The sequence below is a fragment of the Terrapene carolina genome, unplaced genomic scaffold (genome assembly GCF_002925995.2).
Source record: "Terrapene carolina triunguis isolate 2854851 unplaced genomic scaffold, T_m_triunguis-2.0 Scaffold84, whole genome shotgun sequence".
Taxonomy (NCBI): Eukaryota; Metazoa; Chordata; order Testudines; family Emydidae; genus Terrapene; species Terrapene triunguis.
This window is the reverse complement of record NW_020664435.1, coordinates 20,599,717-20,624,218: the sequence shown is the minus strand read 5'-3', so window position 1 is coordinate 20,624,218 and position 24,502 is coordinate 20,599,717. Positions and strand designations below refer to the sequence as shown.

The window sequence follows — 24,502 nt, the reverse complement described above, 5'->3', positions numbered from 1 at the left end:
ACTTCTATGTAACATCCTGTTTAATGTCACCAATATACTTTGTATTGGTAAAATCTTTAGCCCCTATCCAGCACTGGGATCTGTATTGATCCCTTCCACATGGGGATTCTGCACAGGGCAGATGTTTATACTAGTGGATCCTGATGCAGGACCAGAACTAAAGATGGTAAATTTACACATACTATTTATGTTCACAGAGATGTTAGCAAAATGAAGTAGGTTTAGAGGCAGTCAGGCCATTATAAATAAATACATATATTATGTATACATTTTCTTTAAATGATACAAAGCACTATACTCTTTAGAAATGCACTCAAACCGCAACATGAAAGCATAAGACATGGACACACAAACATTTAATGTATGAAAAGAACTCTTTGTATAATAACTTTTACCAGGAAGAAACTATATTATGCTATAGTAACACTGAACTGATTACTTAAATTAGCATAATGACAGCTGAAAAAGAAAGGAGCGGTAAGATAAGATGTAAGGTCAAACAAGTAGACTTATCAGGTAGCTTGGGTAAGAACAGAAAGCTAAGTTAAAAGCTTGAGGTGATGTTGAATGAATTTAGTAAGCAAGTGGTTTTATTACTATTCTTTTTATTTAAATATACAATTTAATCAATGAAAGGAACACTGTAGAGCTTTTTTGAGGGGTTGGCAGAAAAGGGGATTTTATCAGAAATTAACTTTTGGCTCTTCTTGAGCTTCTACAATAAGATGAATAGGAGTGCAACTAATTTTATTACTGCACATTTTCATCCTGGTAAAAATGAAGACCGCAGGGAAAAAAATAATGGTTTCAGTTGTGATTATGACAAATTCAATTGCTTTTTATGACAAATCAACTATTTAACCCTGGTGGATGATAGCAGAAAGACAAACACTGCTGCTTTTGATAGGAAGTGGATGAAACCCAAAAAGCTGTATTGTATGTTCTCTTTCCACTTCGGAATGGGTGAAATCAAAAAAAGCAGCCTTTGAAAAATAATTAAGCTAGAGGAGAATGAGAAGGTGAAAGTTCTTATTGCTCATGTTAGTCATACACACAGAGGTTTAATGGCAAATTGAAAATTTCAGGTAAACTAGTTGGAGGCTTTTAATGGCCATATGGACAACCTGAACTGCTGCTCTACACTGAAATGTAACTATAAAAAATAGTATACTATTATTGAACAGATCTGCTCCCAGATCTGCTCGCTCATATATGGTATGCTTACTTTTATGAATAAAATAGGGGCTGATTAGTACAAATGGATCTGTCTGAACACATGAGTACACTGAAACAGATCTATTTGCAGGTTCTAATCCCAAAACTGTAAGGCTTTTTTCTCCTGCAAGCACTCCAGAAACAATACAACTAAGAAGCAGGGAGACTGATTCTATCCCTTTTTGCAGATCATCAATATGATGATTTACTAAGTTCCAATCAGTTACACTTGTGAAAAGTCATGGAGGACAACACAGTTGCACAGCATAACTATGGATATTTGGCAATGCAGAACCTTTATTATTGTAGATGATACAAGGGGTGGGGGGCAGTACATAGCTTGATTTATAGATCCCAGGTGGAGTTAGCAGCACTGGCAGTTAGAACATATCTTTTTACTCCCAAAGAAAGCATATTTGATATGGAAGTCATTGAGGGCCAATAAAAAAAAAACCTGAGCTCTGCAGTGCCTTGCTTTCTGCACGCAGGGATAGTTTCAGAGAACTGTACTTTACAGCCACTGTCAATGACAATTAGCATAATTAACAGTTGAAATATCTTTCTTAGCACCTTCCCAAATTTGTTAGACTATCTCAAAACAATTTCCCAAAAATAAATTTCACAGCATAACTGAAATGGTAACTATATAAACAGACAACTTTTGCCAATCATGATTAATCAGTTATCCATCATCAATCCTCTCTCCAAAAAGCAAATTTGCAGATATTAATTTTAAAGCAACATTTTATAAAGGAAGGGAACCAACTAGTTTTTTTAAAGATGATGCATATAAGGTTTTATGCATGATAAACTAGTTTTAATGTCAAAAATAACCAATTTCTCTGTTATACTGTATGAAAAGAGAATCAAAATTAACAGTTTTCCATGCATGGAAGTAACAGACAAAATACATACATTATAGCTCTGTTTCAAATCTGTTAGAAAATCCAAGATGACACATTAAAGTAAGCTACTAAGATCATATGACTACCATGATATTTTCAAACTGAAAAAAGTGTTAATACCATTTTATAATTAAAAATATCCTCTGAACAACTTTATGTTACCATAAATAATAATTTTTAAACCCAGAAATACTACATGTTTTAGCAGGGTAGATTAATTTAAATCAAAGTGATTTTAATCATGATTTAAATCAGCAAGTAGAAAACCTTGATGTAATAACTGATTTTAATCTTGTTTTTCATTGTACTTTTTAGTTATTTTCCTAAAGAAAGATTGGCTTCTCACTGGCTAGTATAAATTGGTATTACTTTTTGTTAACCAAGATGATCCACTATATATTAACCCATTTATTTAAGCAATTATATAGCTTGATTTACACTTATTCAAATCCTTAATTTTTACTTTTTTTATTATGATAGAAATGGTGAATGATGCATTTATCAATCTTTTATTTGTAATTCTATCAAGCTGCATTTGGATGGAAATTGGAATTCAATTAAAATGTAAAAAATACAGCATTTTAACATAAGTTTTATCTATTAAAACTACCATAAATGTACTGGGATACATAAGGGAGAAAAAAGTTAAATGCAAAGCATTTTTTGTATTTAAAACTAACCGATTTATTAAAACAAGGGAAGTATTTAGTAAATTGAACAGACTGTTTCTGGTCACCATGTCCTTCAAGATATTAAAACTAGTAGATATCATCTCTCACAAAGTTTTTATTCATACATTAGAAGAGGAAAACAAGCTTTTCTATTTTTTCTATTCCAAACAGTTAATCAACTTTGAATGAACTTGTCACTGAACTAGGTGAATAAACTGAAATGAAGACCATGTGTTCTCTATGCACCCGCAGAAGAGGAAACTGTTGTCAAAAACTGGGTTAGCACTTAAAGAAACTCTGGTTCCATGTGCTTGGCCACTGAATTCTACCAGTTCAGTGGCCTGCCTTTCTTTAAAAACTTTAGCAGCAAATATAGATTGCTTGAATATTTCTGAATTTACAGGCACCTAAAGATAATTATAAACTTTTGTAATGGAATTTTGAGATTCTCACAGAAGAAAGCTGCTATATACACAGAGAGTAATAACCACCCCTCTTGTTTATTTTTTTATACTGATCTTCAGGTAAATTTGTCGTTTCTTTTTCTCAGAAGTTAAGGCACTGCTTTAGAGAATTTGGCCCTACGTACTGTACCAGAAGGAGGATGCAGTAGACTGTAGTTACTCATCCAAACATACTCTTATCACTCATTTCTAGAAGTTAAGATCATATATATAGCTAAAATCTCAAACTTCAGGAAAATGAGATAAAGAATTGGAAAGAAATCATGTCTATTCACACCTACATGAAGTGTTGAATAAACCTATTAGGTGCACACCGATGTGCATTCTTATCTTTTTCTGATCAAGTATTGGCAACTGCCTGTGGCAGTCAAAATGTCAGACTACGAAGACCACTGGCCTGATCCAATAAGACAACTCCTATGTGACTAAGTTGAATGCGCTTCCCAGTTAAAAACTTCAAGCATGAGAGAGGCATGTGGGCAATAGACTGGAAAATAAGGATTATGAAAGAGCATTTGTACCACAAACTATTGGTAACTGCGTTTTTTGTCTTTTCTTTTCAACATCAATATGCCATAAACAGAGAAGGGAACTCATCCATTCCACAGCAGTTTGAAGCTTAACAGCAAAGGTAGAGGTTCACATGCCCACCTAGCTGAGGACAGCAAATGGTGTCCAAAAGTGCCCACATTGTGTTACTAGAGATGCAGAGTGATAATTTCAGCCTTTTATCAATATGAAGCAGCCACCTTTTTACATAAAAGTTAAAAAGGACACTAACTGATGCACTGTCAAAAGTAATGTTTGCCTCAACTCCTTAACAGACACCGTAGAAGACACACTGATGAATACAAAGGGGGAGACCCTATGGTTTGTTTACACTCAAAAGTATTAGAGAGTTGTAACACTGTCAAAAAGGCAACTGTTTAAAACAGAATAGTGATGGGAGCTGAAGTTCTCATCCATCTAGCTCCAGATTTATCTGGACTATTCTCTCCCAAGGAATTATAGCCCTAAAGGTGATAGCAACAAATTAAGACTATTTAAGGATCAAAAGTACCTTCAGCATCATTCTCAATTTGGGCTGCATCTAAAAACGTAGGCAAACCATTGTAATTTAAGATCCCAGCAACAAAAAGGGACACATTGATAAGATATTGATAGGTAGGCATAACGGGCCAGAAGACATTTCCTGCAGCCACAAAATAAGAGTCAGATGGTCTAAGCACGTGAGCAAAAGAAATCCAAGATGTTACCTTCAAAGCCTATTCTCTATGGCTACACAATTAAAATTCAATTCCAGCAAATAACTGCCATTTTGCCTAGCACCACTTAGGATCCAAAGGGGGGGAAAAAATGATGAAAGATGTTACTCCTGGGGAAATTCTGCACCAAAAAATTAAAATTTGTGTGCACAATATTTTAAAATTCTGCATATTTTGTCAAAATAACACAACATAATCACACCAATTTCAATTATTTTGGTAATTTATTTCAACATACTTGTCAGCAAGCATGTCTGTAACAACACAGACAACAAAAAAGATTCAGGAAATGTTTTTTGACAAATAGATTCCTTACTAGGCATACTAATATAGAACTCTGAGTATTAATTTATATAAACTACAATACAGAAATGTATTTCCTGCACCCCTCAGAAGCAGTCCAAAGGCTTAAGGGAGTCAGGGATAATGGAGGAACTGTATGAGAGGGAAGTAAATTGCTGGGAAGGAGTCTGGGCGTGAACTAGGAGGGCTGTTGGGTGTGGGTGGCAGAAGTACGGGACAGGTTTTATTTGGGGGGTGAGGAGGCATTGTTAGGGAGCTGGGGAGCCTCCTGCATGCAGATCCTGGCTGACCTCTGCCTTTCCCATTCAGGCACATCTGCACATATCCCCATATCGCCCTGCACTCCCACTCTCTTATCCCCATGTGGCCCTGCACCCCCAACTCCCATTCAGCCGCTGGCTCAATATTGTCACTAGCTCATATGCCCCCTCCCCAGTCTGTCATTCCTTCACTAGCCCTTCTGAAGCCCCGTCTGTGACTCCCCAGCAACCCCGTGTGCCCCACTCTGTTCATCCCCTCCATATCCTGTGCCTCCTCACCTAAATCTGAGAAAGGTAGCCTCTGCCCCCTCCCTCTCCGCAGCTGGATGCTCCAGCCCCTGAGCCAGCTGCTCTCTCTTCTGGCACCACACCAGCCCCTGGTGGGCGAAAGGTTTAATTACAGCATGACCCCTCTCACGGCTTCCCTTTACCTGCCTGTCAGAATCAATTATTCTGCCGCGGGGGGGGGGGGGGGGAAGATGGGGAGAGAATATGCAGGGACATTAATTCTGTGTTTGTGCAGTGACACAATTCCCCCAGGAGTAAAGATGTTCACATGTTGTTCAAAGAAAGGGGAGGTGGTAGAATTAGGGTCCAGCACACAGGTCAAAGGAGTTATCAATACTTGAAGTAGAGGCAAAAAATATTTCATGGAAACTGAGATGTTCTATGGTTTTATGTTATATAACTTGCATAAATGATACCAATATTTTGCCTCTTGCTTCTGGAAATGCCAAATTCCCTAATGTGATAGCTTACCTGATCCTGAATTGATGAAGAGATGTACTACAAAAAAAAAGCTAAATGTTTGTACATCAGTCTCCAAATAAAAAAAATAAATATCAAGCAGAAAAGGATTTTAGACTTCAGACTTATAGCTATGCAATATCATTCCACACATGTGCTGAAGAACAACGGTTGTAAGCTTACTTCAGCATACTAAAATAAAATAAAATGTGCAGTTAGCTAGAGTATATCTATCACATTTAAAAGGAAACTATTTCCATAGGATTTAACAAAGCATTTTTGTTTAACTAGCATATACAATGAAGAAATAGACAAAGATTGATACTGTTCTGGTATCAACATTAATGGGACATGAATACATAAAATAAATAATAGTACTGCTTAAATATATAGGCTTTGAAATACTGGTGAGGAAAAAATGATACAAACTGGTAAGACTGTGCATGCCAAATAGGAAAACACACAGATATAAATATACAGGTATCAAGCAAAGATCCATACCCAAAACTGTTGAGTGCTATGTGTTTTGTTCAGGATGATAAAGATGAATTGGGTGTAGGGAGACCTCCCAAAGTACTAAGGTTTGTTTCTTTCTGGTATGAAGGTAGATATGCTACACAGCATATTATTTAATTGCTAAGTATAGACAAGTAATTTACCTTAAACATCAGCTTAAAACTTTGTTTGCTTTAATGAATCATGACAAGTACTTACATACCTTTGTATCAGAGGAAGAGTATTTGGAATCTTACATAATTTGGATCAGATTAACGTGACAGATCAATTAGTGAAGAAAATGCAGACAGGAACAATTCAGATACAACCTAGCTTCACCTGTTCCGTATACATAGCTCTGTTCCTCACACATTGATACAGTTTAGATTAAGCAAGTATCATGCTCCTGAAAAGATTAAGAGCACTAAGTAGTGATAGGTAGGAAGGAAGGCAGGAAACCTCATGCACATTAAATTCAAAGTAATAACATTCCACTTGAGATTTAACATCTACCAACATCAATAAATAAGTAACAGGAGGATGGCTGGAAAATCTGCTATAACGGTACAGAGTATATTACCATAAAATTAAATTAGCTTAAGGTGGATATTGATGAGGCTTGGTGAAATGGACAAGATGTAGCAGCCAAGCTACCTACAATAATGAGTAATCAAAGATGGTAAATTGACTACATGAGGAGTTGTCTTTGGTTCCTCAGTCTGATAGATTTGACAAGCCAAGCAATTCAGCCTGGGAGCTGAAACTGAACACAAACTAGAGATTAGTGCAGTTTCCAATAGAATTTATGGGAATTTCTTAGACTACATTGTAATAAGGAGGTGGTAATAAATGAAAGAACTCTTAACGTGCTGCAAGTAGATTTTTTAAATGAACTAGTTTACACATTTTGTGCTCACCTTATCAGTGGTAAGGGGAAGCTGGCACACACATGATTTCAAACGTTCAAAGACAAAGTTGTCAAAAGCAAAAACATGCTACCTCAAAATATTGATAAATTACTCAAGTGAAGGAGCCATACAGCACTTTAAGAAGTACTGGCCCACAGGAAAACCACATACTCATTGGATCAACATCCTTAATATTGATAAGACAATAGATTTAAGATATTGACTGCACCGTACCTTTAAGGGGGAAGATGTTGTCAAGCTGACCAAAGGAAAGGGAACAGTGCTCTACAGGGGGCATTACTCTAGCCACCCCTTTTTAAGGGGGCTGGGAAGGAATTTTTCTCTCACCACCAGATTGGCCTTGGGGGGGGTGGGGAGTGGTTCACCTGCCCAACAGCAGGTTCAGGGAGGGCTTTGCTGATGTGAGGCATGAAGGGAGTTATATAATAAGTTGTGACATATAGCCTAAGCATGGAGTGAATATTCAGTGCAGGTACTCCATAGGAAAGGTATACGAGTGGATAAATGCCTTGGTAAAGGACTTAAAAAGGAGGCGTTGGATAAAGGAATGGAATGGGGGGAGATTTGGGGCTCCTATGAATGGTTCGGCAGGGAGCCAACCCTCCTTCCTTATAGCCTACCTTAACTTCTGTATGGGGGAGGGGGATGGTAAGGTCCCAGCAATGGGTTGGCTGGGGGACCTGGATGGAAAAGAGGGGCGGCTGGCAGAAGCTTCTCAGGTACACTTTTATCTGCCAGTTTGTCCCAGATATCTAATAGTAGAGTTGAGGCCTCATTAAAACCATATCAAGTGTCTCCTGTCCTTCTTTCGGTATAGCTGGACAAAGAACTTTTCAGATCATCGGACGCATTGAGCAGTGAACCCATAACAAAACTTAAAAATATTAGCTTCTTTACATCAGCGCTCAACTGGAAGTACCAATTAAAAATACCCTAGCCATACATGTCTAAAATCCCACTCTTTCTAGGGAAGTGTTTGCTGAGAATAATTCAGTTTTAACCAGGTTGTACAACTCCATAAAACTGACCCTTATGGGCTCTCAGAGAGTCTAGACTCCAAAATGGTTATGAGAAATACTGTGCCCTACTTTTAACTACTCTAGCCACTAAGCACCCTCTTGGAAGCTACTACACCTGTCAATATAACCTACTGGCATAGCATCCTGCAGAGAGATTACTAGAGTTGATAATATGCTAAGCAGACTAAAACTCAATACATACTGAAGCCCAAAAAATATATAGCACTAATGCAACATCTTAAATTGAAAAAGGAAGGGGGAATTGCCTGGCTGTTTACAACAGATAAGGTTACTCCCACAACACGTATTATGTAGTTAAGATATACATTAACAACAAATAATATAATTTTGGTTTACATACAAGTATAGAAATAAAAACAAACTGCAACCTTAATTATATCACACGCTGTAGTGCAGCTATAATACTGGAGCTAAACACAACTAAAATATCACCTGCTCTTTCCTCAGACAAAATTACACCCTCATGCCATCTCTTTGGATATGCAGCTGAAAGTGTGGTTGCCAAGGAAGACTGCCATTCAAACAGTTAACTAGCATATACATAAAAAAACAGGGAAATGGGATTTTGATAAGGAAAATGGACAAAGTACAGTTATCTCCTGGTTCTTGACCAAGTAATCAGTACAGTAATTGAAGGTAATGATCAACTGAAGATAGTAAAGTCAGTCATTGCATGCCTATTTATTTTCAGTTTATTGTTAAAATGTAAGAAATCAATATGACAAGTCATGAGTCAGGAAAAAAATGGTTACTGCTCAAACTTGGATGGAGATATTGAAATAAGCACCATTCAGTGGATAATAAAGTTCTGTTTGTTTTATTTCCAATTTCCCTTTTTCATAGTAGTTTGTACCGAAATTTTCAAGAAGGGAAATAAATATTACCTTGTCTGATTAATTTTTACTTAACATGTAAAATACTGTAATAAAGTAAATAAGAAAGCAGCAAGCTGAGGATAATTTTATTTTCTTCACTTATTTAATAAGAGAAGTAGGATACTTTTTGCATTAGCCAAAGAAAAAATGCTAGATCAAAGAAATGTACTCTGCTGTGAACACATGAAGCATCTGAGAAAATATAGGATATGCTTCATGTCTTGATAGCTTCCTATTGGTGTACTTCTACCCTTTTTCTCAGTTTTAGTTCTTGTGTTCTTTTTTAATGGTAAATTAAACTTACAAAATACACTATAATCCACAGTAGAGTATACTTACCCACCCACAAAGCAGAGGATATAAAACGCAAAGTAAAATATAGCAAAGGGTCCAAAAGTTACTAGAAAGAGCACAACACCAAGGCTTCCCCATCCCCATATGGAAAGACTGGTCTGAAATAAAAAACAGAACAGGAATAATTAATGTAATATTTGTACATTTTGGAGAATTTTTAGTAAATTTAATTTAACATATTTGTAATGTCTTAAAAGATATCATAATGATTGCCCATTTTGATTTAGTTTTCAGAGTTTTAGTTTTATTTTACATAAAGAGAAGAGGTTCCAAAGTATCAGAAAGGATGTTTTTATCATTGAATATATTTGGGCTAACAATCCCATTTAAGCAACAATCAGATTGCACAATTCTTTCAGCTACTAATTCTCCCTTCCATGCAAAAATTAAATATTACACGTCCCTCCTTTACACACTGTCACCCCTACTATAATTATGCATTTGTGCACTTCTCTTCCTTGGGTCCTCTTATTTTCATGTAACTTTCTACTTCTTCCTCCTCTGTTACAGTCTTTACACCTCTTTTGATGCATCTCAGACTTTCTGGAGAAGGGAAGTGTGATGGTTCTCTGGTAACCCAGGACTGTGAGTCACCCCCTGCCTCCAGCAAGAGGAAGCCTTGGCCATGGTGGCTGGATATTAGCCACTCATGCTCTCTCCTCCAGGCTATGCCAGCTCTGTCTTCGTCTTGCAGATTAAAAATAGGTGCACTCCAGTCCCTGAGTCTCTTTGAAGTTTTCTTCTGTGATCTTCAGCCCAACACTGGCTAGTCAGAAATCCCAGATCCTCCTACCCCAAAGGAGCAGTGTACACCAGAGTTTTCCTTAAATCACTGCTTCTGTAAAATCACACAGCACTTGTGAGCACTTATAATAAAACAAGAGTGGGTTTATTTAAGAAAGAATGGCGAGTTAATTGGAAACAAGTGAGTGCAGTGGAAACAAATGGTCATAATACAAAACCAAATAATAAAATGCAAACCTGGATCTACATTTATTAATAGTTACGTTTCCCATCTAATAAAGTGAGCCCTCCCCCCGAGACATGCATAAAGTTCAATCTGTTGCAGAGCTGGCTGGCTTCACAGGAACCAGGATCCAAACTCATGAGGAAAAAAAACCTTGTGACACCCTGGCACTCCAATAATCACCACTGTCATGTAATTAGGATATGTTTTGTACGAAGTATGCCTTGTGAAGTATCATTCTAAAAGTCTTTATCTGCTAGACAATAATATCTCACTGGATTGTATGTGCTATCATTGTATGTGAAGTTATGAAGTTTGGCTGTGTATGTGTTACTGAAACATGTTGTGAGGTTGAAAAACACTCACAAGGAGACTTTCAGGTACAACAGTAAAAAGGCCAAACAATGTTAATAGCTCATTGAGAAAATATACACAAGCACAGGGATTACCCCAGGAACTTTGTACAATAGGAACCTCTCAGAGATAGCACTACACAATGGGAACTGTTTGACCCAGGTCACAGCAAAAGAGCTTTCCAGCAACTGGGAAGAAGATATAAAAAAGAGGGACAATCACATCATGATGGCACCTCACTTTCCCTACAACACACCTGGAAACACCTGAGGGACAAAGACTGAACTGTGGGAAGTGATGGTCCCAAGCTAGAGGGATTTTTAGCCAGCGTATGAAAACCTGGGAAAGCCAAGGCAACCTGTGCCTAAAGAATCTGCCAGCCTGTTTACCATTCAAGGTGAGAATTTGCTAATTCATATCCTACCCATTTAGTGTGTTAAGATGAGTTTACGGTTTTATTTACTAACGTCATCTGCTTTGATCTGTTTGCTATCTGTTATAATAAGGCTGTGAGTCTGTCATGGAGGTCACGGATTCTGTGACTTCCCGTGACCTCTGCAGCGGCCAGTGTGCCTGGCTCAGGGGCAGCTCAGGAAACCCCTGCGCCAGGCGCACCAGCTGCTGCTGGGGCAGTCTCGGCCCAGCGTGCCCCTGCACTCCCTGCAGCAGAGTTTGGGTGTGGGAGGGGGTTGGGGCACGGCACAGTGGCGCTTACCTGGTGGCTCCCCAGAAGCGGCAACATCCTCCTTGCTCAGCTGCTAGGCAGACGCATGGCCAGGCAGCTCTACGTGCTGCCTCTACCCAGAGCGCTGGCTTTGAAGCTCCCATTGGCCGATGGAGCTCCCACTGCCAATGGGAGCTGCAGGGGCGGTGCCTGAAGGCGGAGACAGCATGCAGAGCTGCCTGGCCACGCCTCCGCCTATCAGCTAAGCGAGGGGAATGTCACCGCTTCCGGGAAGCCCCCCAGGTAAGTGCCACCCAGAGCCCACCTCACCCCATCCCTGAACCCCCTGCCCCCTCCCACATCATCATAACAATGATAGTTATGAATCATTACAAGTTACGAGCTTTCTGTAGATACCTTATGGATACATATTTCGCAAAATATGTTTAGCTGAGTAAGTTTGTCAGGTCTGAGGTGCGAGTCTTTTGCCAAGGAGTCTGTGTCACAGTAAGTATATGCTCAGGTCACACAATAACCATCTTTCCACTTGTGCACTACCTTCCATAGCCAATAAGTGCTGCTCCTTCATTTAGACAGAAGGAACTATACTAAACTAGAGACCAATACAAAATGGCCCAGGATGAAGCCTCCCTGCCCGGAACAGGGAAGGAGGTACAGCGGGAGGTCTCTGTGGAGAAGTGGGGGGGCGGGGGGAAGGAGAGACAGTTGGGGGTTTGGCACAACTCTGCATCACTGTTGCATGGTGACATGTGGAACTCTTATGTAGAGCCCTGCAAATCTGCTGATATCTGCGGATATCTGCAGCTAATTTAAGTGGATTGGATGTGGATACAAATTTTTGTATCCGCACAAGACTCTACAAACTGTACTACACTAGTCATGACTTTTACAATGCTGCAACACGGCCTATGAACACAGTTAAAGCATAGTTCAGTCCAGTCTACAGCGGAATATGGAAAGCATGCTTTAACCTGATCACAAGCATGAAATAAATTAATACAGGCAAGAATTTAGAGGCCTTCCAAGAGTTCTGCAATACTGAGGGGTTCTCAAATTTTTTCTTTGTGTGGACTACATCTCAGAGTGTGTGTAATTTACCAGCTCTCCTACTAGTTATTAAATAACATTCCTGTGGGAATTCCAGCAATTGCTTACGTGGAAGAATAATATTAAGTATTTAATGTACTTGTCTTCTAATGTGGTTTGACAGTTGTAAAACAAAAGGAGATCCAGCACTATGTTGTCAGCCAGCTCTCCTCGGAAAGTGATGAAAAGTCTACCTTTAATTCTTATTCTCTGAAAGGAGTGATTAGAATATTCAGAGCTTACACACTTTGGCTTCAACTTTATGCATGGAAGTCAGAAAGCTCACTTTCTAAAAAAGGTATTTAGACCCTTAGGATAGTCAAAAGCCATATGACCCAAGAGAACAGATATAATAAAGTGGCCTCTGTGTCTTTCCGGGGGGTGGGAAATAAAACATTTTCACCTCTCAGATTGAGACACACCTACTCACCCAGAAATATATCCTATCATAAGATATGAAGAATTATATGTGATTCTAAATCCTATTGGAATGTTAAGAGTGAAGTCCTGCTTTCCTATTCGTTAAAATTACTTGTTTCTTCCCAAGAGAGGCTAGTCCCCTAAATAAGTGCCCCAATATCCATAGTAAAATGCAGTCATTTGCAGAGGGGAGAGCAGGGGGAGCTCAAGAGTTGGAAGACATTTTTCCTTCTAACATCAGAGATTTTTATAGATAAATATTAATTAAAACATTAATACAATTCAAAATCTAGTAGCTCAAAATTGAAACCACTAGAGATTTTTTTTGGCTGTGAACTGCTTTGACCTTACTAAATGAAATTATCCTTGTCACAGAAAATGACAAGCTATTTTATCGCTCATTCTCCTCTTGACTCTTCGGACCATACACACATCTTTTTATCACGAAAAATCCACAATTCCAGCTCCCAGTCAGATCAACTTGAAACATAACTTTTTTCTGGTTATTAATCTACAATTTCAAAACCACTGCTTTTTCCAATGTTTTCTAATGAAAAAACATTCTTCAATTCTTCTGCAGTTCTCACCTTGCAGCATGTCTTGTGTCAGGAGACTAGAATCTTTTACAAAAGCTTAAATTCTGCAGAAAATAACAAATACCAAAGATCTCTGCCACCCTAAAAGTTGGCATTTCCAGTGGCCCTTATTATAAGCAAGCTCCTGTGTGCACCATAGCAAGGTGGACCAAAATTTTGTATCACAGACGCAGCAGTCTGGAAATTTTACAACAGCTTCATTTAATTAAAAATAGAGGTTTGTTAATTTCTTCCTGTATTACTTTCACTTATATTAAATTCTCTTTTACACTGTCATCATATTTCAATACACCTCATATTTTTGCATGGAAGTTGCCACGTTTTGGAATTGGGGCCTTTGGCAGACTAACAGAGAGTTTGGGATTGTGGGATAAAAACACAGGCCAATATTCTCAACTTTAGTCACCTACAGACTTGAGCATTTGGTTGCCTCTTCTACTCATTATTTCTGTACAGATTATTCCTGTATATCTTCCTGTACATGTTTTCAGTGGTATCATCATCATATTTCACAAAAATATGACAGTTCAAATTTTGAAGAACAGAACAGTTCTGTGACAAGAAATAGATTTCCTGGCCACATAATACATAGGGCACTGATGCTAACTAATCATGGAATCTTCTTCTAGCCAAATCAGTTCAAGATGTAATTGTTTTCTCTTTGGGCAAAATATTATGGCCTAGCAGCAAAGTGATAAATAAATGTCTTAAAAATAAGAGCACAAAAACAAAAGTTTCCATTACACAATATGACAAAACAAGGTTCCTCAAATTCTAGGTACTCCCCAAGTTTACAGAAAAGGAAATGTATTCACTGTGCCCTCAAAAGCGTGCTAGGTGCCATAACTAGAAAACAGACATGGCCCCTACTCCAAATAGTTTACAGTCTAAGCAACAACAAGAGAGGACAAGGAAAGACACCACAGATGGAAGTCAGGGTATATGGGGACCAAAATTTATAAATACAAAAATCACACTAGATTTCCTCTATAATTTTTGAAGTCATACAGAATGCTTATACTGAGGCTTTATTAAACGTGTATCGCAAGATCTAATCTTAGAAGTCTGAGGGAAAACTTCACATTGAGAAGATAAGAGACTTTCTCTATAATTATCAAATACACCTCCCTCAAAACTTTCTGGGTAGCCAGAACAGTGAACTTCTCTACCCCATACCATTTTTGGTAATTTAGCATACAGCTGCAAAGAGAGTCAAATCTCATTAGGCATTTTAATCAGCTTTCTTAAGACTAAAATTTAACTGACCCAATTGTATAGCTCTCTCACTACTTGGTACCACTGTATTAATTTTAGCTGAGATATTCACCCAAATTCTTCTATACTTTATGAAATGGTACATAATCCTATTGTTTTCTAGCTACTCAAAAAAGCTACTCTTTAGAAAGGTATTATTTAGGCTTCTTGATAATGGAATTCCCAAGAACAATTTTAGACAAAGTTTGCAGCAATTAAGACTCACAGCTACATTTTTTTTTTTAATTTATATATTAGCTACTGAAATTTTAAAGAGTTAATGCAGGGGTGGCCAACCTGTGGCTCCGGAGCCAAATGAGGCTCTTCAGAAGTTAATATGCGGCTCCTTCGATAGGCACCGACTCCAGGGCTGGAGCTACAGTCACCAACTTTCCAACGTGCCAGGGGGTGCTCACTGCTCAACCCCTGGCTCTGCCACAGGCCCTGCCCCCACTTCACCCCTTTCCGCCCCCTCTCCTCAGCCTGCAGTGCCCTCGCTCCTCCCTACCCTCCACAGAGCCTCCTGCACACCACAAAACAGCTGATCGGGAGATGCGGGGAGGAAGGCGGGGCTGCAGGTGGGTGGGAGGCGCTGGGAGGGAGCTGCTGACGTATTACTGTGGCTCTTTGGCAATGTACATTGATAAATTCTGGTTCCTTCTCAGGTTCAGGTTGGCCACCCCAGAGTTAATGCAAGGAAAGTCCATAATTCTACTGGGCTAGCATAAGGAGTCACACTCCAGGAAAATTTGCCACAAACACATAAATAGCTTAGTAGAAAATGCTGTAAAACTATTTACTTTAGCGTAAGCAGCTAATATTCCAATGTCAATATTTTCCAACTCAGACCCAAATGCTGAAGATGGACATTTCTGCTAATGTTACTATAAATAATCAAAGTAATTTACAATTCTGCAGATTTTTTCAAATATTTCCAGTTCTACTATATTTAGTTTTAAAGAGAAAATTATTCATTCTAGAGGGACCTGTGAACTGATTCCCTGAGGAAAGGAGGGTATACTTTAGTTGTTAGGTGGAGGCATTTCTCTAGGAGCCTTGGGGTACATCTACACTGCAAAATACCCTGCAGCAGCAAATCTCAGAGCCCGGGTAAACTGACTTGGGCTCACGATATAGGGCTAAAAATAACAGTGTAGACATTCCCATTAAGGCTGGAACCCAGGATTCCCTTCTCACCAGGTCTCAGAGCCTGGACTCCAGCCCAAATGGGAACATTTACACTGCTATTATTAGCTCCATAGCATTAGCCCAAGTCATTTGACCCAGGCTCTAAGACTCGCTGCTGCAGGGTGTGGTTTTGTTTTTTGGGGGGATTTTTTGGTTTTGCGGTGTAGACATACCCTCAATCTCAATAAGAGAGAATTTTTGCTGTACCTTTTTTGTAGACATGTAACTCCTATAGAAAGCTACTTAGACTCCAGCATATAATTTAGGCCTCAATCCCGCAAAAACTCAAACACACTTCATTTGAGCAGTTCAGAGGGATTACTCACTTGCTTAATATTAAGCATGCAAGTGAGGTTGTGGGATTGAAACCTAAATTATGAAAAAAAGTCATGAAAAAAGTCATAGCTCAGCTACAGAAAGGGGGTTTCCATAAACATTATTTCTGCCACATAGCTCAAAGTTACACATAATTCTGTATTGTTCTATAGTTTCTTCTTTTTTTGGGTCCCAATTTAAGAACATAGCATGATCCAGCTCTCCAGGGAAGGAAGATGGGTCAGTTTTGCAATTATAGATAAGTAATTCCTTTCTAAAAGTACAGAAGACATACACATCCTGCCACTGGCTCCATCAGCAATTTGTAAGGGAAGGGAAACAATAAATTGTTTTTCCCCCTATTTCCCTCACCTACACATAGTGAATAAGCTAAATAAGGGTAAAGTTGCTATAGACATGAGAAGGGACGGGCCAGGTTAATGGTTGGCACGGACAGGACTGATAGGACAGGGCTGTTTAGAGGCACTCCTTGATAGTTCAGCTCTGTCTCCTGGTCAGATTACTCCATGTTTCTTTTTCAAGGACAAGAATGGTGACTGGTACTACTTTCTCCTAGTATGAAATTAAGATGCTCACTGAGAGGTTAGTGGGTGGGGAGGGCTGTGCTTTTTACACTGGGTAGCCAGCCTAGGAGAAGGAAAGCATTTGATATACAGGTGCAAGTCTCATGAAACTGATTAAGTTGGGGTTGTGCCCACTTCCCCTTTTGAGAATAATAGCAGAGCTTGTTTATGGATTCCCTCTTGCCCATGAAAGGCTTGTATGGTTTGCATCCTGCCTGGGGTGTCATTTAGGTGGGAAAAGATTCCAATTTCTGACTAGGAGGTTGTGGCCTTCTCTCTTGCTACCATGATTCATTCTTTTGTCTCCACACAACTGGATTGCTGCAATGCACTCTATTGGGAGCTACATCTTAAATTCATTTGGAAATTAAGACTGGACTGGTGCATTCTCTACCATTTGTTAAGCAAGGTCTCTCACCATGAACTTGTTATTAAAAAGGGCACCGTAATTTGCATTGGCTGTCTGCAGGTTTCCAGGTGGAATTTAAGTTGATGGTTATGGCCTATAGTATGAAGCCCGTAATGGCCTTGGGCACACTTTCTTAAGAGACTCTCTTTTTCTGTGCCAGAATGACACAGTTAAACCAGCAGAGGTACGCAAGCCAGACTCCCTTAATAAAAAGGGAAGAAGATGCTAGCATGATGGACCCATACATTCAGAATCTGCTCCAAAACAGCCCATATTTGTTGATTTTCATAGCATAATGCAAAATACACCTTTTTACATAGTGTTTTGGGTAGGGAGTTTTGCAGTGTTGCTTAAGACAATATTTAGCACATGTAATGTCTCAATTTTCCACTGCTAAGTTTAGTTATTGCTTTACACAGAGTTTGCTCCTGGATTCATCTTTAAGTTTTACAAAATTTGGAAGGGCAATGGGCACCTAGGATAAAGTGCCTTTTTATTGTTTTGTTCTCATAAAAGCAGAATAAAATACTCACATTAAGACCTTGTTCCATACCACTGCAAAGTGGTAGACTTAATTTCTCAGAAACCTCCAAATAGCTAGATTGCAAAGAAGGATATTTCAAAAGTTTAGGGTTATTAAGGGAAATGCACCAACTTTTTAAAAAGGTACATTGTGAAAATTATATTCCTTGTATTAGAAGCTGAATATAAGAATTTCTGGATTTGCAGAATGATTCATGTTACAAGTTAGTAGTAAAATCAGCAATTATGTTTAACATATATTTTTTTCTGCAACATGCTAGTTTTCCACATTTTTGAACTAGCAAGTTCGGAGGCATACGGAAGGATATTTTAAGATGTACATGTAAAAATAGAATTTGTTACATTTTTAGAATGGCATTAATCCCATGACAGGAGTTTTTATTTTTCCATATCAGTGGGAGTAGGTAATTCTGAAACTGAAACACAAAAATGGCAGACTAGGTTACTGAATATTCTGCTACTATAAGAATATATTCTTTATTAAGTGAGAAGTGCACCCTGAAATGAAACTTTCCTCTCTTTAAATAGCTGCACAAAGATGAACACAGGGGGCATATAAAGCAGCGATTTTGAAACTGTTTTACAAGTTACATATTTTTAAATTACATTAATTCAGTTGGACCTGAAGTTTTGTAGGAAAGCCCTGCTTCCTTCAAGAGAGAACGACTCAGCAGCATCAGCTATTTGTTCCAGCTCTCAAATTCCACTAGTTCCAGATTCTGAGGGTAGAGACAGGCTTGTTTGGAAGGTGTGGAAAGAAACAGGTAAGTGGATAGGGAGTCTGCCATATTCAAAACGAGCCAAGCAGTTAACAATGTTGCCACCTCACAAATAATATGATTTTGGACCTTACTGCAACTGGTCTTGGGAAGACTGCAAAAGCTTCAGCCTTCACATTATTTCATGACACTCAGGTGGAACAGTTTCATGCTTTTATATCCCGATCCCCACAGACAACTTTCACAGGAGCATTGATATATTAGCTATGTTGCCTAGCTACTAACACCACACTCTACTCTTAGACCCGAGTAAAAAAGATCAAGGATCCTGACACCCAGAGTGTCAGGATCCTGACAAGGGCGGTTGGGACCAAGAGTCAAAGCAGGGTGAAAGCTGAGGCCAAGAGTAGCAGAAAAGTTTGTAGTCACGTTCCAACCTGGGATCAATACCAAGGATCAGAGTCCAAGTTAGAAGCCGAGGTCCAAATCAAACTTAGGTCAGAGCCCAGAGTTAAAGAGCAGAAAGCAGGAATGGATATGGCAACTACAGGACACTTACGCTGTTGACTAGACTCTTCCTGGAATACCCTTTGGGTTTATATAGGGCGGGGAGCCAATCAGGAGCCACGAGGTTACTTACTGTCTGTCAGACCCCTTGAAGAGGAACTTCCCGTAGACTGTGTCCACAGCAGGTCGTAGGTAATGGAGCAAGAGTTGGCTACTGCTGCTGATGGATGGCAGAGTGGAGGTGTTTGTTGCAGGCTCGAGTTTGAGACTCACAATGCCTTACACCAGAGGTGGGCAAACTATGGCCCGCAGGCTCCTCCTGCCCAGCCCCTGAGCTCCTGGCCCAGGAGGCTAGCCCCCGGCCCCTCCCACACTGTTCCCCATTCCCCACAGCCTCAGCTCACTGCGCCACCAGCGCAATGCTCTGGGTGGCGGGGCCGTGATCTCCTGGGGCAGCGCAACTGCAGAGCCCGGCCTGGGTGGTCAAGGGGCGGGGGTGTGGGTAGTGGTCAGGGCGGTCAGAGGGTGGGGAACAGGGGTTGAATGGGGGCAGGGGGCAGTCAGGGGACAGGGAGAAGGGGAGGTTGGATGGGGCAGAGGTCAGGGGAGCAGTCAGGGAACGGGGGGGTTGGATGGGGCAGGAGATCGGGGGGGCGTAAGGGGGTGAGAAGCGGGGGGGTCGGATAGAGGGCAGGGCCAGGCCATGCCTGGCTGTTTGGGGAGGCACAGCCTGACCTCCATACAATTTCCGAAACCCAACGTGGCCCTCAGGCCAAAAAGTTTGCCCGCCCCTGACTTACACAGAGTATACTGCTGTGTCACAAATACAGCTGAGTGGATAATTAATTTTTTGGTTTTGTAGCTGAACCAAAAAAATCCAAAAAAGAATCCAGCTCATTTTGAACGGACTCTTGAACTTTTTTTTGACTGAAACTAAATGCATTTTTCAGTGTATTTACTATTTGCCAAAAAAATTGTTGCAAACACATTTAACCCACTGGCAAAACATGTCTCCCTGTTAAGCTCTAGTCCACATAAAGAACAGTAGTATGCTTACTTCCACATCAGCCAAAAGAGTAACTGTTGGGAAGAGGTTTGTGCTCTGGATCTGACAGCTCGGTGTTCAAACTCTGCTGATGATCCATCACGTGGGAGTGGGAAAAATATACATATCATATAAAAAGTTAATGTAAAAACCCCACAGTAGTTGCTGGAATTATTTCATATTGCAAAACGTATTTAGAAATGAAACTGAATGTTGTGATACTACTCATATTACTGTTGTATTTTTACTGTTTGTGTTTTAGTTAATTGGAGCTATCCTTTTAAGAATAGGGTGTGGCACCATTCTAGAGCGTATTTGAGATGCAAAGTACTGTGAGAGACATTTTGCCTATGTCCAGAGAATGGAAGGCTCTGCGTGTGTAAGCTCCAAGAAGTTCAGATTGTGATTTAATAAACTTGCTTTTCCAAACAGCAAGTCTCAAAGATGTAACAGTAATGCTTATGAGGGACTGGATGCCTTTATGTATTACTCCTGCAACAGGGACCAAAAATCACATTTTGTAATCGATAAATTTGTGACAGTTGACAAGACTAGCTGTCTCCTACATGTTGGGGGTGAGTAGAAGGAATTTAAAAAAAAATAATCAAACCAAAAACATGATTTAAAGCCTTTTAAAAGCGTTTTGTGATTTTTGAGGGATCTGACTCATGTTTTTTTTTAATCTTTTGTTGTTGGCAATACTGAGTTAAAGTTTCTTTAGCTACAGTAAGTCAGTGGAGAGTGATGGGCATGAGGATTAGGAAGCAGGTAGTGAACCAGCGATCAAGGGTTGCAGGACAAATATAAGATTGAATCAAAGGTCAGGGGCTTGAGGGACAGGATGTGGGGGGAAAAGAAAAAAAACTACAAAAATTGTGGACTTATTTCAGTTATTTGCTTGTATGATGGCATCCCTTCCCCTATCTGTTATATGTCTAAAACACCCAGCACGTTTGGGCATTATAAAACAATTTTTTTAACACACAAAATGGCAGCTATCAAAATTTTGAAATATTAATAACGTCCATGTTTCTGTGACTGTTCCATACTCTTGCATTGCCAAAGGGAGAGTAGGCAACTAGGTGCCCATAGAGCAGTTTGAGATGGCCATCTTCATACTAAAATAGGAAATGAGGAAGTGAAACCACTTACATGGAAAGAACTGTCAGATGTACAGGGAAAGGGGAAAAGAAAATCCCTGATATTGTCATTTTAATAATATAGGCATTACTTATAATAAAGAGTAAAAAAAATCTTTCTGACAGAAGCATGAATTTTGTTGACAGCATCTCTAAGTTGCTGTTTTTTTAATAAAGGGAAACAAAAATCTAAAGGAAGCTGGCATAAAGACTCAGTTCCAGAATCATTTACCTGAACCACAAGACTTCAGGAATGGGTTACTCCCACAATATTACAGTTGTGGTAACCCAAGACTTGTCCTGCCACCAACAAGAAACAGACTGATTCACATAGATAGTTCTCCTTTCCGTGCAGTGGAGTTGTGAGAGAGTGCAGGAAGGACGTATCTACTCACTACAGAGTGGTGGAAGAAAGGGTGTTTCTTTGAAACACCTACATGACGATCATTTATTTTGTATAATCAGCTCTATTATAATATTTAAATTAAATTCCATTTAGACAATGGTTTTATTTAGTGTAGTTTATGAGTAGCTACTATAGAGCAATTACAAAACTACTCAGTTTACACAAAGAATTATCAAATCAGTATATTAGTTTTTAAATAAGAAATACACTGCTAAACTTTGCTTAATATATTTAGCATCACTGCTGGAGTGATAGAAAACTGTCAATGGATGGGTAAATTATAGCATATACAGTAGTTATCAGACATTGTATGATAACTAATCTATACACTTGAGTTTAAATATTTAATTCCAAACATCTGCCTTTTAAGTTTTAGTTTCCAATTCTGAGAGCAATTGAAATTTGTTCATGTATACATATACCTTTATATAATTCGGGTAGAGGTCATTTTAGTGATTAAGACACAATTATTTTGGGATTCAAACTACGGTACTTTAGCTAGCATGACAACTAGAATCTGGAATGTTGTAGGTGGAACTAGAACTCTGATTCACACAGCATATAACTTTAAAAAAAAAACAACAGTGAGGCACAACAATCATAACACATGAAATAAACTGCTGAAGTCTTTACACCTAGATGACTTAAGATCTTGACAACAAAATGAAAATGATGTCAGGTGGAGCTTTGCAAAGTCACAGCTCTGCAAATTACTTATTCCCATCTTCCTAATAGCATAGAGAGGCTAGTAACTGTGCTATTCTGTAGTAATATAACACAACTATCAAGATTTAACAGTTTGTCTTTTTAAAAGTCACTTCTGTGATCCATTCTCATCCTAAGAAGCTATAAGGCTATGAAAAATTACAGCAAGGCATGCACAATAACCCAATTCTCTCGTTACGTTTTTCATATTGCAAAGGAAACCGAGGGGGGGTGGGGGGGAGGCCTGGTCTACACTGGGGGGGGGGATATCAATCTAAGTTACGCAACTTCAGCTACGTGAATAACATAGCTGAAGTCGACGTACTTAGATCGACTTACCGCAGTGTCTTCACCGTGGTGAGTTGACTGCTGCCACTCCCCCGTCGACTCTGCCTGCGCCTCTCGCCGAGCTGGAGTACAGGAGTCAACAGGCGCGTGCTCAGGGATCGATTTATCGTGTCTAGACTAGACGTGATAAATCGATCCCTGCTGGATCGATCGCTGCCCGACGATCTGGCCAGTAGTGAAGACATACCCAAAGTGACATCAGGTAAAGAGACTTAACTAATTCCCTTTGATCTTTCAAGTTACAATCATTTTAGGTGTTACAACAGTAGGAAAAGTGTTTCAGATAGTAATGGCACGGAGTTGACTGTGTCCCTTTAAAACACTGATTTTTTCAGTAGAAGTATCAAGATTATAAAATAAATTAGACCCATCTATTTTCACAGATCCTTTTAAATCCATTATAATCTGACAAGAGACTAAAAGTAGTGTAATTGGGTTCTATGTTTACTATCCTAATAGCTTTAGACTGCAAGCTCCATAGGACAAAGAATGTCTCTTTTCTGTTCCGAAAGGATCTAATACATTGGTGGGTAGTATCAAAAATATTAAATAATTTCCATATCAATTTTATTAGCTTGTAAGAAAAAAACTCCCTCCCCTCTTTTATCGTCAATTCTACCTAGGATCTAAGAGTCAAACTTTGTTCTGACACATACATCATCCTCAGTAAGAGAAACTATATAAAAATGGCACCTTTTCACTTAAAGCAACTATTCCTTGCATATGGAGGGTAAGTATTTTGATCCATATTAATTTTATTTTCTAATAAATAAGATATTTACTGATATTAGCACTGCAGAACCAACAGTATGGGAAAGAGATCTTGGATTTTTTTATGCCTTATATCAGCAGAATAGTTATTCATGTTCCAAATGAAAAAAAATCTCTTTTCTGATCACAAACTGCACTATGTCCCTGATTCAGGAAAACATCCTTATTTACAAAAGAGCTTGAAGATATGCCAAATCCCACTGAAAACAATGGGATATAAGCATATGTTCAAAGTTAAGCACTTGCCCAAATGCTTCCCTGAATTTGGGCATAGGAGACCAACTTGTAACCCATTCAAAAATGGTATTTTCCAGTTTCATAGCACCAGATGTTAAAAAACTAACCTAAATGTAAAAAGGTTGGATAAAAAAACCCTGACAATTTTTTTAAAAATCAATTTTTTTAATTCAAATTAAATTTTTGATTGTTATTTAAATTATGTTTTTCTTTTCAAATATAGATTCATTTAAAATGAAACCTGATTTTAGTACAAAATATGTTAAGGCTTAAAATTATAATCTCTTAAAACATTTACATAAAAAAAATAAATATGCTGACTTCATGAGCCTCTATCAGAAACTGAATTAGAGAGGCTACTTTTCTAGATAAAGAAAGCCACCTAACTTTTGAAGTCAAGCTTTATAAATATGGCACAACAGGTCATGTTCTGTATTAAGGACATGATCCTGTGGGAAATCCAGGGGCTGTGCTACTGATTCTGTGACCTCCATGACTTCTGCAGGAGCCCTGTGCAGCTGGCCCAGGAGCTGCCTGAGAAGCTCGGGAAACCCCCCGGGTCAGTTGCACTGGCTACTGCTGGGGCAGTCTCAGGATCCCCCCAACCCCCAGCAGCAGGAGTTTGGGGGGATGGGGGGGCTCAGGGGTTGGGCAACTGCTTACCTGGGGGGGGGGGCGCTCCTCTCCTTCAGCTCCCCTAG

At 39.2% G+C, this 24,502-nt stretch overlaps 1 protein-coding gene across 4 annotated transcripts in view; it reads right to left on the bottom strand.

Moving 5' to 3' along the window:
- SNX13 (sorting nexin 13) overlaps window positions 1-24,502 on the bottom strand; it is a 153,417-nt gene that overhangs the window by 101,105 nt on the left and 27,810 nt on the right. For all 4 annotated transcript variants that reach the window (XM_024219713.3, XM_024219717.3, XM_024219715.3 and 1 more), the window contains exon 2: window positions 9,509-9,621. In XM_024219713.3, coding sequence (XP_024075481.2) covers window positions 9,509-9,621 — 113 coding nt within the window. The remainder of the gene's footprint in view (window positions 1-9,508; window positions 9,622-24,502) is intronic.